The sequence below is a fragment of the Diplodia seriata genome (assembly GCF_021436955.1).
Source record: "Diplodia seriata strain FDS-637 chromosome Unknown scaffold_2, whole genome shotgun sequence".
In the NCBI taxonomy this organism is placed as follows: domain Eukaryota; kingdom Fungi; phylum Ascomycota; class Dothideomycetes; order Botryosphaeriales; family Botryosphaeriaceae; genus Diplodia; species Diplodia seriata.
The window spans coordinates 3,476,863-3,495,858 of record NW_027117309.1 but is presented as its reverse complement, the minus strand read 5'-3'; the positions used below and the strand labels follow the sequence as shown (position 1 = coordinate 3,495,858).

The 18,996-nt window shown below is 57.4% G+C and overlaps 8 protein-coding genes across 8 annotated transcripts; 4 read left to right on the top strand and 4 right to left on the bottom strand.

Moving 5' to 3' along the window:
- Positions 1–56: 56 nt before the first annotated feature.
- Positions 57–1,474, bottom strand: GPI14 (GPI mannosyltransferase 1; the record flags this gene model as incomplete). The annotated part of the gene is made up of 3 exons (XM_066773883.1): positions 57–242; positions 460–730; positions 780–1,474. 3 exons carry the CDS (start codon positions 1,472–1,474, stop codon positions 57–59), a joined length of 1,152 nt encoding a protein of 383 aa, XP_066636450.1.
- Positions 1,475–1,696: 222 nt separating this feature from the next.
- On the top strand, positions 1,697–2,704 carry SLS55_002400 (uncharacterized protein; the record flags this gene model as incomplete). Its single annotated transcript, XM_066773882.1, has 3 exons — positions 1,697–1,869; positions 1,920–1,937; positions 2,023–2,704. The coding sequence occupies 3 exons, from the start codon at positions 1,697–1,699 to the stop codon at positions 2,702–2,704; spliced, it is 873 nt and encodes a 290-aa protein (XP_066636449.1).
- A 599-nt stretch (positions 2,705–3,303) lies between these two features.
- On the top strand, positions 3,304–4,613 carry SLS55_002399 (uncharacterized protein; the record flags this gene model as incomplete). The annotated part of the gene is made up of 2 exons (XM_066773881.1): positions 3,304–3,508; positions 3,556–4,613. 2 exons carry the CDS (start codon positions 3,304–3,306, stop codon positions 4,611–4,613), a joined length of 1,263 nt encoding a protein of 420 aa, XP_066636448.1.
- A 2,498-nt stretch (positions 4,614–7,111) lies between these two features.
- Positions 7,112–8,257, bottom strand: SLS55_002398 (uncharacterized protein; the record flags this gene model as incomplete). The annotated part of the gene is made up of 2 exons (XM_066773880.1): positions 7,112–8,228; positions 8,253–8,257. 2 exons carry the CDS (start codon positions 8,255–8,257, stop codon positions 7,112–7,114), a joined length of 1,122 nt encoding a protein of 373 aa, XP_066636447.1.
- A 411-nt stretch (positions 8,258–8,668) lies between these two features.
- SLS55_002397 (uncharacterized protein) lies at positions 8,669–9,485 on the top strand (the record flags this gene model as incomplete). Its single annotated transcript, XM_066773879.1, has 2 exons — positions 8,669–8,722; positions 8,808–9,485. 2 exons carry the CDS (start codon positions 8,669–8,671, stop codon positions 9,483–9,485), a joined length of 732 nt encoding a protein of 243 aa, XP_066636446.1.
- Positions 9,486–9,943: 458 nt separating this feature from the next.
- On the bottom strand, positions 9,944–11,836 carry SLS55_002396 (uncharacterized protein; the record flags this gene model as incomplete). Its single annotated transcript, XM_066773878.1, has 6 exons — positions 9,944–10,124; positions 10,181–10,599; positions 10,652–10,830; positions 10,880–11,260; positions 11,311–11,393; positions 11,460–11,836. 6 exons carry the CDS (start codon positions 11,834–11,836, stop codon positions 9,944–9,946), a joined length of 1,620 nt encoding a protein of 539 aa, XP_066636445.1.
- A 1,092-nt stretch (positions 11,837–12,928) lies between these two features.
- On the top strand, positions 12,929–14,639 carry SLS55_002395 (uncharacterized protein; the record flags this gene model as incomplete). The annotated part of the gene is made up of 4 exons (XM_066773877.1): positions 12,929–13,120; positions 13,170–13,268; positions 13,361–13,728; positions 13,802–14,639. The coding sequence occupies 4 exons, from the start codon at positions 12,929–12,931 to the stop codon at positions 14,637–14,639; spliced, it is 1,497 nt and encodes a 498-aa protein (XP_066636444.1).
- Positions 14,640–16,114: 1,475 nt separating this feature from the next.
- Positions 16,115–18,327, bottom strand: SLS55_002394 (uncharacterized protein; the record flags this gene model as incomplete). The annotated part of the gene is made up of 2 exons (XM_066773876.1): positions 16,115–16,683; positions 16,746–18,327. 2 exons carry the CDS (start codon positions 18,325–18,327, stop codon positions 16,115–16,117), a joined length of 2,151 nt encoding a protein of 716 aa, XP_066636443.1.
- Between the last annotated feature and the right edge of the window lie 669 nt (positions 18,328–18,996).

Sequence of the window (18,996 nt, the reverse complement as noted above, 5' to 3'; positions counted from 1 at the left end):
TTGAAGTAATCATCCCTGACATAAATGGGAGATTGCTTGAAAATAAAATGAGCATGTCAAGAAGTTTTCTTGCCAACACCGGAAACAAGCCTCGCAGATTTTGCGCTTCCGATGTCTGTGATAACAACGCCGAGAATCCATGTGTTGATGAGGAAGAAAATCACACTGGCGAACCAAAGGCCGGGAACGAAAGTGGAATTGCCCAAGAACTCCAACTGGTATCCTTGTTGTAGCCAGAGCGCCTGAACAGAATCAGTGAATGGTTAGGAGGTAGTGGAAGGAGAGGAGGCCTACCTGTCCAATAACCCATAAGACAAGGGCGGCAATTCCCTTGGAAGGGCTTCGAAGAAGGGATGACGTGGGAAGGTAGAAGGGCAAGAAGATGAGATACCACAAGAAGTACTGATTAATGAGTTTCCGTGAGCGAAAGTCAGCTTACAGTCGAAGCGGAAAGCTTACCTGGCTCGTGCAGACCTTGTTGAAAGTAACGAAGGCAAATGTCTGGGCAAGCATTGTGGAAGGCAAGTCTTTCTTCGCAAGCACCAAGGGAATAGCGATGGCGCTGAAGAACAACTGAGGAATGAAAGCTAAGGACTCAAGTTTCAAAGCTGGTTTGGCTACGGGGGATGAGTTGAGGTAAAGCATGGTGTTGTAAGGCGAGAAGTTGTGGCGGTGATCGAGTCGAATGAGGTGGTAGAAGAAGGTGTGCTCGAGGAAAGGCTCTCCATAACTGGGCTGCGTGTTAGCGACATTGAACGTAGGGTTCGACTGAGACTCACATGAGGAACATGATGGCATTCAATGCCATGAAAGTTAGAAGGCTGACAACGGCCAATGTGATGCGTGCTCTGTTGAAGAACGCCAAGAGCCCGGACCGTGACGACGGTTTCGGTGGATCACGGTATTCGTCGTCTAGCCACCAGACGATGGAGGCAGCATAAATAAACGGATAGATCTTGAAATGTACCGCAAGGCCCAGTAAGAGCCCAGTGAGCACAATGCGCCTCTGGACAACCGCCCAGAGTAAAGCGGTAACGATAACGCCGAGGAGGCCCTCGGAACTTCCTCTGGTGCTTATCTGAGCAACCATAGGGTTCAAAAGCCAGATACTTGCAAATTTGATTGCTCTTTCGGTAGGCATATTGGCAGTGCGCCGCAGGATCTGGTAAATAAACCAGCCGGCAACAATGTCACCGAGGGCAAAGAGGACCTTGCCCGAGTGAAACCATAGGCGGGACCAAGTGGTTGGGTAAATAAACCAAGCAAGCAGCGGGGTGTAGCGGTAGGTATCACGCTTGTATGGAGAGGCGCCTTGCGAGACGAAGCGGGCCGCATCGGTGAAGACGAAGTAGTCGATGTCGGTATATTTCATCGGTGAATACGCGTCCTGGAAGAGACCGTAGACAAGCAGGACAGCGCGAAGGACGAATGCGGCCGAGAAGACATATTGAGGACTGGAGATCAATTGAGCCATGGCGGGGCACCAAAGAAACAGCAAATGGTGACAGAGACGATGGACCGGGCACGGCGGGGGTCAGTCGCTGACGGGAGACGGCCAGCGCGACGAAAAGGAGAGGCAGGTCTTGCCGGCGCGTAAAACTGCCCGAGCTGCACCTGCTTTACGCGCTGCCCGCATCGCGCCTTCCTCCATGCACCTACCCTAGCCACGGGCGCCCGACCTCTACACACAACCTCAATGGGCCAGAAGCGCACATATACCGAAGCCATGGAGGACTCCAGCAAGCAGCAGCGCACCTCCCCCTTCATGCCCATGTTCGAGGTCTTCCGCGCCGAACTGGACGAGCATCATGACCGTCGCGAGCGCATCATCAAGGCCTCACGCGACATTACCGCTGCAAGCAAGAAGATGTGAGCGGCGCAGTACATGCCTGCGATGAGCGCTTGCTAACCGTCGACAGTATCTTCTCACTCCAGAGGTACGCCAGCCCGTCGCAACAATGCGCCTTCAGCTGCAGAGGTGACGCGGGAAATGGGAGCACATCTCGACTGACGTTTGTGTAGAATGCGCAAGCTCGGACAGCCGATCCCGCCCAATATAAAGAAAGCGAATGCACAGTACTGGGACACGATCGAGAAGACGTATGCTGCCGTCTCCAAAGACCTGCAGGGCATCGATGCCTATCGCTATTCGCGCAACATCACAGGAGGCCACCAGGAATTCATGGAATCGCTGAGCTTCCAACATTACCTCGAGACCCAGTCCCTCATATCGTACGAAGAATCATGCAAGAAACTGGCAGAGCTGGGCAGCGAGGGTGGCGCCATCCTCCTGACGCCTGAGGACTACATCCTGGGCATCTTTGACATGGTGGGCGAGCTCATGAGGTTTGCAATCACAGCAATGGCAACAAGCGGAGGGCTGCCGGGTGGAGAGTCCCGTCCGCAGCCTGCAGCAAAGGAGCAGAAGGATGATGCGATGGACGTGGACACGCCAACGCAAACGCCACAGAGGAATGTGCTGGAGGACATGCGGGAGCTGCGCACGCATCTCGAGGGCTTGGACATCGGCGAGCGGAAGTTCTCAGGCGACGTGGACAAGAAGATGGGGGTGATGCGGACATGCGTGGAAAAGGTTGAGAGTGCGCTGTACGGGCTGATCATACGTGGGCGAGAGCGGCCGAAGGGCTGGATGCCCGACCTGGGAGGGGAGCGCCGGGGTCGCGAGGAGGTCGAGGGCTTCTGAGCGCCCGGCGATTGCGCGGTTATGCAGGAGGGGCGTCAGGCTTGAGGCCTCAACACACCCTTGGTCCGATCTATGCGGGTGCGGGCAGAGGCCAGGGCGAGAGCGTGAGGGCGAGACGCAGCGTGCAGGCCGGCGGCCAGGGACGTAGAAGCCGGGCCATGCAGGATGCATGAAGAAATAACAATGGCTAGAACGACGAGGCCGGGCAACGTGTCTGGCTGTGAAGTGAGACCTCCAAGTGACTCCGGCTTTAGGGCTGTGGGCGGCGGCCGTGGTTAAATCATGGCTCGCCAGCCCACGGCGCCTACGCCCGCCACACCTCGACCCGCTCCGACATGCACCTCGCCCGCGCACTGCCTCCGACTTCTGACCAGCCCACCTCCGGACATGCGCTTGCTGTGAGACTCGGTCGCCGCGTGAGCCCTTCCAGACCAGCCTCGCCCTAGGCCCTTGCAGCGCCGAACCCGCACGGCGATGCCTCGTCGCCCAGCTGCTTAACTGCCCAGACCCCCAACACCGCCCAACCAAGAAGACCACCAGCCCTGCGAACGCCGCCGCCGCCGTCTGCGCCCACGCTCCCCCCGCTCGCATCGCCCACGATGCGCGCAAGCGCTCCGCTCCGCGCGCAGGTCCAGGCCCAGCCCCAGCAGGGCCGCCTGCCCAAGCCCGATGCGCCCGCGCGGAAAGTATTCAACTGCATCGTCGATGAGACAGCCTTCCTGGCCGGCGTCAAGAAGAGCACCCGCGATGGCATTCGCAAGTGGATCAGCAACGGCGCCATGCGCCTTTTCGTACCCCTCTACAGTGAGTCCTCCGCTGCCCTCGGCTGAGCCGTCTGACCCGCCGTTTAGCCCTCGAGCAAATCGACCGCATCAAGCGGGCTGGCGGCAAGCCGGCCACCGACGCCCAGGAAGCCCTTCAGTGGCTCGACGACGTTACTTCAATCACCGAAGTCCAGACCGCTGGTCTCGTACAACTGCAGGGCGGCGACGAGATCTACCGCGCCTGGGAGGAGGTCGAGAGCTTCCTCTTGCCTGAGACGCTGCTCTCCATGACCGAGTCCGCCGACGAGGCCGACGAGCTAGCCGACGAACTGAACAATTCTCTGGCTTCTCTGGGTAGCAACGGTGACAAGGCTTCCGAGAGCTCTCACGGGGGCGAGTCGGAGTCTCCCCGTTCCGCATACTCTGCCACAAGCCCCGGTCTTCTGAACGCCAGCCCATACAAGATCGAGACCGCCGTGAACAAGCACGGCAAATCCAGGTCGCGCAACAACTCGCGCACCAATGAGGATGCCAGAGCCGAGCCGAAGAGAAAGTCTGTGGTCCCTGTGCCGCTCCAGCCGTTCTTCAACCATGTGATCTGGCGCATCCACCATGAACAGAACCCCGATATTTCGCCCGAGTCCTTCATCTTGCTCACCAACGACCCGAGGAAGCAGACGATTGCACAGCGCTTCAGCGTCCGTGCCAAGCGTCTGGAGCAGATCCGTGACATCATCGGCCGTGAGGAACGCGACTTCAGGAACAGGCAGGCTTGGATCAAGAAGGAAGAGCAGGAAGCCGGCATCGTGGTGAATGAGAATAAGTCCGAGGATGAAGATGAAGTCGTCTTCAAGCGCGCGCCTGCGGCAAAGCCCAAGGCCGGACAGCAGCAGGTCTTCGATCCCAACGATTTCGGCCGGTCTCACCCCGTGCCCGCTCTCCGTGGAGGTGGACGTGGAGGAAGGGGTGGCCACCGTGGTCGCGGAAACTTTGCGCCCTCTGCTACACCCACGCCCCGTGTCCCCCCTACTGCGCCCAAGAACGCCGAGCCTTCGGGGCCCATCGATCCCGATTCGTACGCCCGCCCGCCACCGATTGCCCGCTCGCTCCGTGGCGGCAGACGCAAGCTCTGGGAACCAGCGTAAGGCACCGGGACTGAGTGACCGATTAGGACGGCGCTCACTACTCATTACGCTTTTTCCTACTGGCTTTTCTGGAGCACTGATCCACTCCCGGGATTCACTTGTGCGTTTGATTCGACTGCTTCGTCCGAGGCGACTGCTCGTCAGCATATGCAGCTCGCCCGATGGTCGGCAGCGCACGCAGTCAGCTGCTCGAGTTCACAGTTACGATGTGCATGCATGCTCTCACGGGCTTTTGCATCGTTTACAGCCGACCGCCACGTTGGCCACTGGCAGTCAACATGGCTTAGGTTCCTGTCTTCACCGTACACAAACGCTCAGAAAACTCATAAAAACATAGCGCAGGAGCCGAGCAGTCGGACTACTGAACATATCGAAGAGGTGCGGAGGCCAGAAGTTGGGTGCGCGGCCTCAAGGGTTGTCGAATTTGTGTATTGCTTCTTTTTGGATTTTAACTGCTCATTCTCTCGGATCGGAACATCGTAAAGACACATGGCTTTTGATGTTGCTGGTCTCGGTTCAATTATGGATTTTACTGCTTCTCTGTGCTTGGGCGAACATGCCATCAAGTGCATCCAACCAGAAGACGTGGGCTAGCGCGTTCGATTTACCTGGGCAGTTGAAGCCTGCGTCTAGATGTATTCGCACGGTTTTTACATCTCGCATATATCTCCAGATGTTTGCTTCAACTGCCCCCGTAAGAAGGCTGTTTAAACAATGTTTGAGTTTTGTCATGGTCCAGTTCGTAGAAATCCCTATATAACTCAGTCTTTACCGTCATCTTTTATCTCCATATTCTGCGTCTCACCTACCGCTCTCGAATCTTTGGAAAGACGCGCGGCCTCGGGTCGAGCGGTCTCTCACGACTTCTCCCCCGTGTTCCAACCCATTCAAATCCAACGACAATCGCTCTGCCAGCTTCGGCTTGTCATGTCGGCATCAACACCGCCTGCGCTGCGGCCCGCGTCAGGCATGATGTCCCTACAATAATTATACAGCTTGATTTATGTGGATATATAGGCACATAGAGGTCACTGTGTGTCATTAGAATGCTTCTAACGAATAGCAGTTGAAGGACAGTTTCGTCGACTACCATCTGAAAGTAAAGAAAGTGCAACACAGAAGGGAGTAGCTGTCAGAATGGTGCGAGCCGTCAGCATATCTGAAGCTATACCTCTTCGGCAGTGCGTGTTTGATCTTGTGGTCGACCTCTAACCGCGTGGCATGCGAAGAACCACCGGCCTGTTTAGATTATGCAGCTATTCCTGTGTTGAAAACTGGTCGTTGCATGCATTGAGAAGCCACGTCCTTCTAATCGTATGTTGCTACAACTTAATCATGAGATTGTAGCCGGAGCGACGAATTGGCGTAGATTGCTACATTTGACCTTGAGGTTGTAAGTTGATGTCCTCGAGCGTATCCGGAGGAACAAGCATGGCAAAGTTGGTTGTATGTACATACTTGGCCTTGAGCTTGTACTTAGTTGGTCTTCTTGAGAGGAGCGGGGTGTCATTTCCTGCCTAATCATGTTCTACACTTGGAGATAGGTGCGGTCGTAGCCTTCCATCTGCGTGGCCTTCCTTCACCCCCTTCTCCCATCTATAAACCCATCGTCCTCAACAACCTTTCTAAAGTCTCACTCGCTCTCCTCGCCCTCGCCGTCATCCCTATCTCCCTCACACACTCTCTCCGTCCTTGCTATTCCTTCACTCACCCCCCTCTTCCGCCTTGATAGGTGGCCATGTGAGCGGACGTCGCACTCTTCGCATGCGACAAGAGCGGCGAAGCATTAGGCGAGTAAGCTAGAAATGCCGAACAAGCTATGGCAGTCCACGCACGCATTTTCGTAGCAGTTGCTTCTTCGTGATGGTCTTCTAGTAGCTAGTCGTCGTCATTGCCGTCTTTGCGGTAGATATCACGTATGTTGTGAGCGCTTGAGTGCGCCCAGCACGATTGACGGACATCGATTACGAGGAAACGGCGGCCGTGGCGCTTGCAATAGATGTGGATCGGAGAGCTAGCGTAGTGCGTTTAGATGTTGCGGGATCACCGATTGTAGTCATCGCAATCGTCTCCCCCTAGTGGAATGGATTAATGAGCCCTCTGCGGCGGCTTTTAGAGGTCGATGCAAGCTTGGGTGCTGGCGCAATATTGGAGTGCAGTCAGAAGCTAGAGTTAGGATGGTAGTCAATTTAGCCTTGGCGATTGTTGTTGGTATTTGGTGATATTAGCTGTTGTTGGTGCTGGTGATGATGGTTAGCGAAACCAAGAAGTTGGGGGTCTCTCCAGGGGGTTCGTAAGAGTAGGAAGATCTATCTACATACATCTAACTCACAAAAGTCTACATACGTTGATACTAGAATCTCAATCCGGAAGTAATCGTACAGTATAAAACCTCGCATCTGTATCCATACATTTGCTTCAAGTGCACATGCACACCACAACCAGAAAAGCAACGCTTCTTTTTTCTCTCGTCGGTACCTACCAACCGTATCGTCGATTCACCACGGAATGACGTTTCCAAACCTGTCTACAAAGCAGCCAGAGTTCAACTCTTCTTCTTCACCAAGCCTGTCGATCAGCTTCAGCACGTCCGCGACACTTTCGTCCACGTCGATCGCCCCCTCTTCCTTGGTCCTCACCAAATTCGTCTCCACCCTGCCCGGGTGCACGAGCGCGAAGTCGACCTCGGGCACGTCGACACTGAAGCTGCGCACGACGGCGTTCAGCGCCGCCTTGCTGGCGCGATATGCGTAACCGCCGCCGCCTGCCACGTTGGAGGCTCCTGCGTTGGTGCCATTTGAGCCGACACTGCCCATGCGCGAGGCCATGACGACGAACTTGGGCTTGTCGGCGGCCGGCGAGGAGTTCATGCGGAAAGTGGGGACGAGGGCCTTGATCAAGGTGAAAGCGGCAACCGTGTTGATCTCGAAGGCACGGCGCATGGTGGCGGCGTCCATGGCGGCCATGGTCTCGGCGCCGGCGACGTCGTGGGGGCGGGCGGCCTCTTGCGTGGGGACGAGGCCGCGGATGCCGGCGCTGTGGATTATGAGGGTGAAGGGGCCGGTGTAGGGCGGTGGCGGGGCTGGTGCTGCTGGGTCACCATCTTGCGGAGTGGGTTGAGAGGAGTCTTTTCTTGTTTCTTTGGTTGGTGTTTGTGGCGCCGATGGAGGGGCTAAGGATGATGGAGTCGGTGGTTTGGGAGCAGTGATTGATTCATAGTCGATGTGTTCTGAAGAGTCGGGCCAGCGGGTTTGGGAATGGTGGCGGTCACGGTAGTAGATGGTTGGGGAGGCGAGGGGGACGGAATTGGAAGTCGAGCGCGAGTGTGAACGCGACTGGGTGGCGGCGGCCACGAATTTCTTTACTAGAGGCTCGGCGCTGAGGTCGACTTGATTGAAGGTGCCACAGGCGCCGACGGGACAGGAGCTGGCTTGCGGGTGGGTGGGGTAGGGGCGGGCGTCGATGCCGCGGACGATGTGGGTGGTGGGCGGAAAGGACGAGAAGTGCTCGAAGAAGGCTCGGCCGAGGCCGGAGGAGGCGCCGGTGACCAGGATGTGTGCTTTCCGGGGCCGTGGTGGGAGTTGGTGTGGTGGGGCAGTGGTTGGGGCCGAGATGCTGGAGTCGACGGGTGCCTCGGACGCCATGTTTGGACAGGTAGATTCCCAGGGCAATGGGAGGTGACGGGGAGAGTGAGAGCGCGAGGGGGTGACGGCATGGTGATTATCCAATTGTTTTACTTTTGGCAGTGACGTACGTACTGGGAAGGGTCGAAGGGTCCAGGTCGCGCCGATCGGGACGCGGGCCGAATCTCTGGCGGCACAACCCCCGCTCCACTGCTCTGCCATGCCGGCTTTCACTGCTCGACCGGGGTGCGTCTTCGGCAATTGGATGCTGATAAACCAGGACTCCACTCCCCTCTGCCGTGTGCTGAAAATCCACCGAGCCGCCTGCTCCAGACATGGCGTCCGCAGCTTGTCCTCGCCCCGTCAGCGAGCCACTGGAGAAGCTCTGAAAAGGTGGGCATCTCCTATCGCAAGTGCTAGCCAGCCTCCAATATGTTCTACGAGCCCGGCAAGACCGACCATGGTCTGCCCCACGACCCGTTCAAGGTTAGCTGCCAATCCTCCGGCCAATCCCTCCGCATCCTCCCAATACTCCCCTTTCCGCGTGCCAGTCTCTGTCCTGACCAAACAGGCCTGTGTAGTTCCACGGCCAATCGGCTGGATCGGCAGCGTCTCGCCTGCGGGCGCCCACAACCTGGCGCCCTACTCACAGTTCAACAATCTGACCTTCGACCCGCCGTATGTCATGTTCAGCGCGAACCAGACGCCGTCGGGCTGCCGCAAGGACACGGTCGCCAACGTCGAGGCCACTGGCCGCTTCTCCTGGAGCCTGGCCACCTGGGACCTGCGCGACGCCGTCAACGCCTCGGCTGAGCAGGTGCCGCCCGATGTCGACGAGTTCGACCATGCTGGCCTCGAGAAGGACTACTCTACCGTGCTGACCGAGCCCCGCGTGCCCATGGTCAAGAGGAGCCCCGTGAAGTTCGAGTGCGAATATCATACCACCCTGAGGCTGCCTGGGAACCCGCCCATGGGCACCGTCGATGTCGTCATCGGGAAGGTTGTCGCTGTGCATATTGCCGATGACGTGCTGACGGATGGCATTTTGGACGTGCGCAAGACTCTGCCCATCGCCCGATGTGGATATTATCAATATGCTGTCATCAGGGACACGTTCGATATGGTCATTCCGAGCTCGGGTCAGGTGGGCGAGGATATCTTGGCTGGGCTGGAGGGCAGTTCGCGGAAGAACAAAGAGATTGGAAAGAGGGAGAAGACGGAGCCTGGGGAGGGCCAAGGAAAGGCGTGATTGTCGGGAGCTGCAGAACAAGTGAGCCCATGGAGCTATTGACGGAGGTAATTGAATCTTACATACCCTTCTACGTCTGGAAATGTGGTTCCGGTACCCATAAGCGTTCCAGTTCTTTTTAGGCCTAACCCTAACGCCCTTCTGCGTTCTTATCTCCCTAATCCGCCGACAGGTCCACCAGGACTTCCGATGTTCCCGTGTACGTAGGCTCTAGAACTCTATGTCCGGATAAATTTATGTGGATTTACAACAACCCAGAAATAAAATCGAAACGGTTAAGAAGAGACATGCTAAGAAAAAATTAAAAAGCTTCTATTCTGTATACAATTGCCCGTGTTTTTGGATGTCTCACGGTCCAGCCGCAGACGGTCTATGTCTCAGGCAGATTGAACCCTCAAGAAATCCCTTGCTAGGACAGCTACCATATACCTCATAGTACCTTCACCGTAGTATACAAATTACTCGCCTTTCCAACCCTCAGTCAACACAACGGGGCCCTTGTAAGAGTGCCTGCCCTTGATATAGTAGTATGCGGTTGAGAAGATGGCGACTGCGACGAACATGACAGAAGCCCAGTTGAAGTTGACGGCATCTGTCGGGGTCGCGTTGGGCCAGAAGCACCAGAAGAATGCGTGCGTACTTTTCGAAGTTAGCAGAAGATCAATAGAAGTGGATTTATTGAGACTTGCCTGTACAAGAAGCCAGCGATGTTGACGGGGACGCCCCACTTCCCCAAGCTCCAGCGGCAGTTCGGCAGCGTCTCCGGGTGGTAGATTCGGCGCCATAGGATGCAGCCAATGCTGGTCATGTAGGTGATCATGAGCGAGACTACATTGAGGGAGATGATGGCGTTGAAGGCGACGTCGGAGCCAATGTTGATGAGCGAAAGGGCTATGGTGATCAGAGTGGTGACAGTGACACTGTTTGTCGGGATTTCGAGCTTGGGATCGACCTTGGCAATCCAGTCGGAGAACGGGAGGCCCTTGTCACGGGCCAACGACCAGGTCTGACGCGAGGTCGAAAGGTTGTAAGAGACAGTGCCGGCGAAGATGAGCACGGTGGGGATGACGTTTAAGCCTATGACTCCAGCGTCGTCCACAGCTTGGCGGAACACCTTGAAATGTGTCAGTATCAAAATCGAAAGTCAAATGAGCAAGGCCACCCACCCATATGTGTGGGTACCAGTCCTCCAAAGATGCCTCCACGTCGGTAATCATGAAGAGGTAGGTGACGAGAAAGACGAAGCCGAGGCCGCCGTTCACCAAGTAACTCCAGATCATGGCCTTGGGGACGACTCTTCCAGCATCGGAGATCTCCTCGCTCATGTGGGCAGCAGCATCGGAGCCTGCTTTGGTTAGCAGGGTTGAGGAATTGGGAGAAGGGGAAACGCTTACAGATGCAGGCATATATGGCTGAGATCTGGCCTACCATCAAGCTCAGCCCCATGCTGTTCCACCCTCCATCGTTGGACCAGCCCGTCACGAAGACTCGCTCTGCCGTATTGCGTGGCGACAAGAGCCAAAGCACAATGATGATGGTCAGGAATCCAAGGACGTGGACGATGAGCATCAGGTTCTGAAGCATCGGCATGGCATGGGCACCGTATACGTTGAAGAACCAAACGATGATGGCGACGGCGATGACCATCAGAGTTCCGTGCCAGTTTTCCACGGCATAGTCAGGATAGGCCACTATGGCGCAGCCCTGAATAAGAGTGCCGACCAGAAAAGGGCCCGAGGCGGTTCCAGCCTGCCATGACATGGTCGACATCCATCCTGCATTCGGTCAATTGATGGCGCTGCACGGCAGACATGTCCAGACATACCGGTGAAAAAGCTCAAGCCGCGCTGATACTCGGCAGGGGCAAACTCGGATACCCAATGGTACTGACCACCGCTTGTAGGGCAACTGCAGCGCAAGTCAGATGTAAGTCGGGGTCTTGGCAAGGGGTGGCTTAGGCGCTGAAACACATACATCGAAGACATCTCGGCCAGCGAGGCCATCACAAAGCTGAAGCCGAAAAAGGTCCACACGTAGGACCAGATCAAGCCAGACAGACCGCCGTCCACCAGGCCCTGCGTCGTGGCCGTCATCAGGACTTCCCAGGTGCCCTGCAAGATGACGGTAAAGGCAATGGCGGACAGCGGGCGGTAGTTTCTCTTGAGCTCCTGAACTTTGCCCATTCGCCTCATGTCGGCGCGGTCATGGCGGGTGTCGCCCTTCTGGCCGTGGGGCTCATCGTCCGAGGCGTACGAGGGCGAAGCAGTGGCGGCGGACAACTCGCGCGAGGACATGTCATGGTAACCCTTTGCGGCAGGTAGCACGTCCAGCTCGGTGGAGGGGCGTGTCATGCTGGACGGAGGTGGAAGGGGTGAGTGGGAAAAGAGTGACTGGGAGCAGCTGGCGGAGCAGGCAGGGCGTATACAAGGGCGCGCAAGACCCTGGCCGCTCGCTTCGATCTGGGCTGCAGCATCTGATCAATAACGCATCGGCCGGGGAGGCGGCAATTTAGAGGGCGGAGCCACGATGGCCACATGGCCATTCAGGGCAGACACGCCGAGCCGCGCGCGCATCCGGGGAGGTTTAAACGGCGGGGTGGAGCCAGAGCGATTCGTGAGGGGCCGAGATCTGGGACGGCCACGCCACAGCCGTCGGGCGCGCCGTGGCCTTCGGCAAGGGAGCATCGCCTGTCGGCTGATCGCTGAATCCACGACGACTGCCCGCCAGCTCGTGTTTTTCTCCGGGTCCTCTTCAATCTGCCGTGCAGTCCGCCGTTTGATCCAGTGCGCCATCGTCGTCGCCCCGCGCTAGCCCGCGTGCTTGCATCCAACCGACCCCCCATGCTCGACATTACCCGCGTCGACTCACCCTGTGCCGTGCAAGCGACCCGACGGCGTGGCCTTGGCCCGCTGCAGGCTGCGTTTTTCTCCCGCTTATCTGCATTGGATGCCTCGCAGCTCGCTCCTCAGTCCATGCCAAGCACTGTACCCGCAAATGATTGAGTCGTCGCTGATTCAAGTCCCCCTCGAGGCCGGCACTCGCCGTGGCCTCAGCCCTCCAGGGCGAATCCTCGCCGCCGGACTCGCGGCGTCGCGCCTTACGCCTTACCGCAGCCGGGCCCATGTCCACGTCCTCGTCCAACAACATGTGTCATGCAGTGGAAACCCCACGAGGCTTGATTGCACATGTCCCAGCCTGCAAATTGAAAGACGCCTCTCGCTTCCGTCAGACTACCTCTCACCATGTCTGTAACGCTCGTGCTGCGGCCTACCCATGTGCCCGTATTTGCTGCCCATCTCGCCAATTCCACACCCGTTGGAACTGCCCTGACGATCCGCGCCCTGCCGCCGATCGCATGTCGCTCATAAGATCGTGGTGTTTCCAGATCTGCTGCTTAGCATTCCCGTCCCGACCTTCTCTTCTCCACCCTGCGTCCCACGCCCATGGCTGAGGCACTGGCGAGCGATGTCATCCCCCCCGCCTACCATATCAACGAGAATGACAAGAGGGGGCTCGTCATGGTCATCACGACCGTCACTGTCAGTTTTGTGATGCTCTGCCTGGCCGTCAGAATCTACATTCGCACAAATGTCAGGGAATGGAAGCGCGACGACTCCTTGCTGGCAGTGGCCACGGTCAGCCCCTCCGCCACTTCCGTTCCACACTGTCGCTCATGCAATCTAGCTCTTCTCCTTTTTCCAGGCCGCCACTGTGTACCTCCAAGTCCACGAGGGCCTGGGCCTGAAACATCTCGACCCAGCCAGACTGAGTCAGCTTGGAAAGGTAAGCTTTGCATCGGCTCACCAGTGCCGAGTAACGGGCGCGATGCTGCTCCGGGGGAAGATCAAGCACCATTTGCTGACTCGCATGGTCAGGCCAACTTCGCTCAGCAGCTTCTCTACATCTTCACCCTCTTTCTTTCCAAGGTCGTCGTCTGTCTCTTGTATCTGCGTCTTACCGCGGGTAAAAAGCATGCCGCGCTTGCCTACGCGACAATGGCGCTATGTGCCGCCTGGATCGTCACCTCTTTCGTTATGGTCTCCATCTCCTGTAACCCCGTTCAGTTCTTCACACTGGGCTTGGGAATCTGCGGAGACATCACTTGGCGATGGGTCGTCATTGGCGTGTTCGACTGCCTCACAGAGCTCCTCATCTTTTTCAACGCCATCTACCTCGTCGCAGGTCTGCACATGGCCGTCCGTCTCAAAATCGTCGTCATCCTCGCCTTCAGCATCCGCCTCCCGTAAGCCCCCATCCCCATATCCCACCTCGTCCCCCACACACCATCCTAACGAACCATTCTCTCCTGTCAACAGCGTCATCATCGCCTCCATCCTCCGCATGAAATACATCCGCGCCTTCACCGACCCCAACGTGGACCCCACCTTCCTGAGCGCCTACTCCGTCATCTCGGGCCAGTTCCAGCTGGACTTCGCCATCATCTCGACGACCATCAGCTGCCTCGGACCCTTCCTGCGCCCCTTTGAAAACGCGGGCGGCGGCGGCAGCAGCTACCGCCGCCGCTACTACGCCGAGCAACAATACCGCGACCAATACCCCTCCTACAACCAACGCAGCCGCGGCGGCACCGGCAACGGCCGCTCCTTCAACGACAACATCTCCTTCGGCACCGCCATCCAGATGGGTCCCATCAGCAACCACCACAGCGGCGGTTCCGGGAAGGCAGCCGCCGTCGCCACCGGTTCGTCGTCGTCGTCGGCTGCGGGGGCGGCGGCGGGGCAGTACAAGCAACATCATCATCATCAACACAGGCAAAAGCCGAGCCTGGGCCACCGCGGCAGCGCCTTCTTCTTCGGCGCGGGCTCCCCGCCGGACCAGCCGGGCAAGATGTCGCTGGACCTGCGGCCGGATTTCTGCGAGCATGAGGCCGCCGCCGGGCGCGGCAGCGCCGTCGGCGGCAGCGGCGCGATCGGCATGATGGCGGAGCTGGACCAGCTGAGCCTGGAGAGCAACGACAGCAAGCGGATGATCATCGCGAAGAAGACGGTGGTCAGGGTGGAGAGGGAGGGCGAGGAGGAGGAGGAAGAAGGAGGTGGAGGAAGAAGCTTGAGTTGGGGGGCGGGGGATAGGATGAGTGCGGGGAGTTTGGGGGGTAGTAGTGCGGGCGGCGGGAGGGCGTATAGCCGGGACTAAGGGAGGGGGAAGGATTTCATTTGTTATTTTTTTTTTTTAAAGCGTAACTCATGTGATATGACTCTGAGAGAAAAGACCAAAGAAAAATACTAACCAAATCTAACGAGACCTTTCCGTTCTTTCGACCTGAAGACCTCCCCTAACTTCGTGGGTAGTTGAAGCAGAACATCAGATGCAGATATGAACTTGGCCCGCGGGGTTTCAAAACAAATACCCAGACGTAGATATATGAACTTCAAGACGGGACATGTGCATCCGGCCATAGGGCTCGACTGTTTTGAAATAGATTGTAGCGGCAGCAAGCGAGCTCCTGCATTGCATGCAGGAGGATCATGCACGTCAGACGGTATGGCTCCCCACCTTCCACGTGGCTCCCAAACGCCACACACATATGCTGCATACCAGAATCGGCACGGGACCAATCAGCCCCTTCTTTGGTTTCCTCTACGCCATAGTAACATAAAACGTAACTACATGCCATATATTCAAGGGCTTCATTGGCCACCCTCCCTCCTATCCGAATCTGGAAGGTAAGCCATCAAGCGCCGCGATCTATGGAGTCACTACTCGCCATCGCGACTAGATCCTTCGACGGAACATGCCATGCGTTTGAGCGTGGGGAAATCGACACAATCGGTCGGTCTACTGAATTACACATGTCATCTCTGGTGTGCTTCTTTCCGTACCAATATTAAATTTTCTCTACATAAACACCAAAAAGCAGTTGCAGAACGAGAAGCAGGGCCTCCAATTTTTTTTCAAGAACGCTCTTTTATTGTTTTTTTCTCTCTGTGTGTTTCGTTTTGTTGATTTGCTAGACCAAAAGAGGCGACCTCTTGTCCTTCCAATCCTAATCCTTTCTAATACTCTTTGAAACCCCTCTGAAGAAAACAGACAGGAACACGTAATTTCTTAAGCGGAACAGGAGCAACACGCAGAGAACTAATCAAAAAAGCCATGTTATACCACGGCTCTAGAGAATGAGGAAAGAAAAAAAAAAAAAAAAGGAGATCCTATCGGCGAGGAGGGACTGCGAGGATTGAAGGTGAGAAGTGGTGGCTTCTTTCCATAGGAAAGAATATGAGAGAAGAAAGAGAAGAGTTGCGCGCAACACCAATAACCGTGGTATCATCGACATGCGGAACAAAACAAAGCGGTAGAAGTAGAAGGTCAAATTAAAAGGGAAAAGGAAAAAGAGAAAAGTGAATCGGCCGTCAGGCAACTGAATTTGAGGGAAGTGTGAGTGAAGGTGGAGTGCAATCAAGTTATGCCGTGTTGTGAACACGTCCCAGATGACGGGACACTGGGAAAGTTGAAGGCCGGAAAGGGCAGGGCAGAAACGAACGCATGTGAGAAGAGGAAGAGAGTAATGAAAAAGACAGATCCAACCATCTCATCGTGACCACACCTCTGGCACGTCATTGACCGGGGCCGCAAGCGTGATAGGGACTTGATAATGGGATCCTCAATAGCCGCTATGCTGGCTGGTTGCCCATCACAACGTCCGTGTCCGAATCCTCGTCCGCCCGTCGGAGCTCGCCTTCGATAGCAATCCCGCCAACGACCCAGTCCATCTTCTCGATCTCGTCGAGTGACTTACGACCGCGGCTGACTTTCTGCAGCAAGCCCTCGACGACGTCCCGTGCGCCACCCCAGTCGCTAGCGCCGGGCTTCGTAGGGTCCCAGACGCCATCTTCATCACCGAACTGGCACCACATCCAATCACAACGCGCGATCCTGTGCACCGCCCTGCTGCGTCCGCGGGCTTTTCCGGGTGGGGGATCAAACGGCAAACGACCTTCCATGAGCGAATAGAGCACAACACCAAGAGCCCAGGCGTCGGTCAGACGACCCTCGTACTCCTGACCCAGGAGGATCTCAGGAGCAGCATAATCTTCACTTCCGCAACGAGTCTGGAGCTTCGGGTTGTTGGGGTCAATGCGACGGCAGAGGCCAAGGTCCGTGAGAGTTACGAGAGCCGTGCGGTGGCGCGAAGGAATCAAGAGTTCACGAAGGGTGGTCACAGGGACATTGAGAAGAACGTCTGTTTGATGGTCAACGCACCGGCCAACAGGAGTTGGCGCATCACAACAAGTGGAAGCTTACTCTCAAGTTTGATGTCACGGTGGACTATAAGTTCACTGTGCAGGTACCGCACCGCGCCAACCAATTCTGCGAAGAGTCGCTGCACGACAGGTGGAGTCAGAGCATCGCGTCCTCTGTCTGCGAGCTCGTACAGATCGCCTCCCGGGCAGTAGTTGAGAACGATGAGCGCCTGCTGTTCGTCGAAATCGAAGGCCTTGAGATGGATGAGCGAGGGATGACAGATTGATCTGAGCACCTCCACTTCGCGCTTCAATGTCATCTCCACGCGTGCCTCGTCCGCACCGCCAGCCGGGCCATGCTCGACGATTTTGATGGCCACGAGTTTTCTCGGGTTGAGTTTGGATTCGTCCGTGATATCTTTTGAGGCCGTCTTTTCTCTTGTGGCCAGCAGGACCTTGCTGAAAGCACCTTGGCCGAGCTGGCGGATCGGCCGGTAAAACTTCTTCTTCCCAGAATCGTGTCTCACCGCAAGATACTCCAGTCCGGCATCTTCCTCCTTCAATTCCTCCTCTTCACTCTCAATAGAACCACGGTTGCTTGGCGGCGGCGTCGGAAGCGTCCGGGTAGGCTCAGCGCCAGGAGCAGGAGCAAGGCCCCGCTGCGCGGCAAGGTACTCCTCGCGCCGCAGCTGCGACTGCGAAGCGGCCTGCTCTAGAGCGTTTGGCTGCACGCGAGCATTAGCAGCGTTGGAGATAGTGACGTTCCGTGGACGGGTATTCACGAGCTGCTCCGGCACGAATTCGCTCAGGCTCCGATTGCGGCTGTGGTTCGCTTTGTTCTTCTCTATCGCATGCACGTTGGCGCTGTGCGCCTCCACGGCTGCCGTCATCAGGCCCGAGTATCCCTTGTTCTTCCTCGACGGTGTGCGCGAGGGCGACAGAGTGCCGCTCGACAACATGGCCAGCGAGTCGTCCCGAGACACAGCGGCGGACCCACGCGAGTCGGGTCGGTGTGCTTGTCCTGCGGCGGCTCGGCGCCACGGGCCGGGCGAATCGCTCACGATCAACGGAGACGGGAGGGGCGTTATGTCAGTAAGGGCGCCCAGGGCAGGCGAAGAGATGGCGGAGCTGGGAGAAAGCGAGGACGTGAGACTGGCGGCCGAGAGGGTGGAGCGGAGGCCCTTGACGTTCTGTTGGATATCCATGGGGGCCGTTCCCGGGGTCTGCGAGGCCTCGGCAGGGGTGTTCACGATAGAGGGAGTCTGCGACAGCTCCCGGGAGCCGGGGGTCAGCTTGGAGAAGTCGGTCTGGAGTTGCAGGCCGGCGGCGGACGGCGAGCGGCTGTGCGGCCTGCTGCCGGGGTGGATAGGCAGGTGGGCGGGCGGATAGACAGGCGCAGTGTCGATCCGCGGCAGCGCAGCGGACGAGACGGCGTGCTGGAAGGTTACGAAGGCTGGCGCGTTGCGCGCAGCGGCGTCGCGGGCTGGCGATTGGGATTGAGTCGTCCTCGTAGGCTGAGCGGCTGATGTCGGGTGTTGAGCGGCCGAGGCGCGGCGCTGACCAGTCGCGGACGCGGGAGCGGGACGGGACAGAGCAGGCTGGGAGCCTTGAGGCGGTGCAGGCAAGCTCTCAGGCTCGCCCATAGCGGAAGAGAGGTGAGAGGCGGGCGGTTGGAGTCGTCGTTGCGGAACGTCGAGCGTGAACATGGCGGCTACTAGGCTATTTGGGTGGCCACTGCGCCCTACACCATGTGTTCTCGGCCCTGGCCCGAAGCCAGCGCCTGCCCGCGCCGTCCGAACCAAAGAGAACAGGGGCCGCGCCCCTCCAATGCTCCAAAATAGCCGGCACGATACGGGCTCCCGCCGTGCTGGCCGTCGTTTTGCACGCTGTCTCGGGAACGCTGGAAGGAACATCCTGGCTCATGCGACTCCTTTGAAGCCGGCCAGCGTGCGACAGAAGCCGCATCAGCAGGGTACTCTCCATCAAGGCCCTGCTCCTCCGCACCCGCCTTGCGCTAGCACCTCAACGCTCTCGCACGGCGAGGTAGGTGGCCGATGCGGCTGGCCACAGCAGGTGACGGAAGGTTTGCGCTCTCTGAGCCCCACCGAGGTCGCTATACTCCCTGGTTGAATCCGATAGCCAAGATTCAACCGTCCAGATATGAACATGGTGCGGTGGCTAGAATCTTTTGTCATCCGCTGTGCCGCCTGTCTGTGTCACAGAAGGTTACGAAATATTTGAGCCTTCTGGGCGCCGCCGAAGAAACTAATCTATCTACGCGGAGAGTAGATTTCAAGATGTAGACGCGTTCG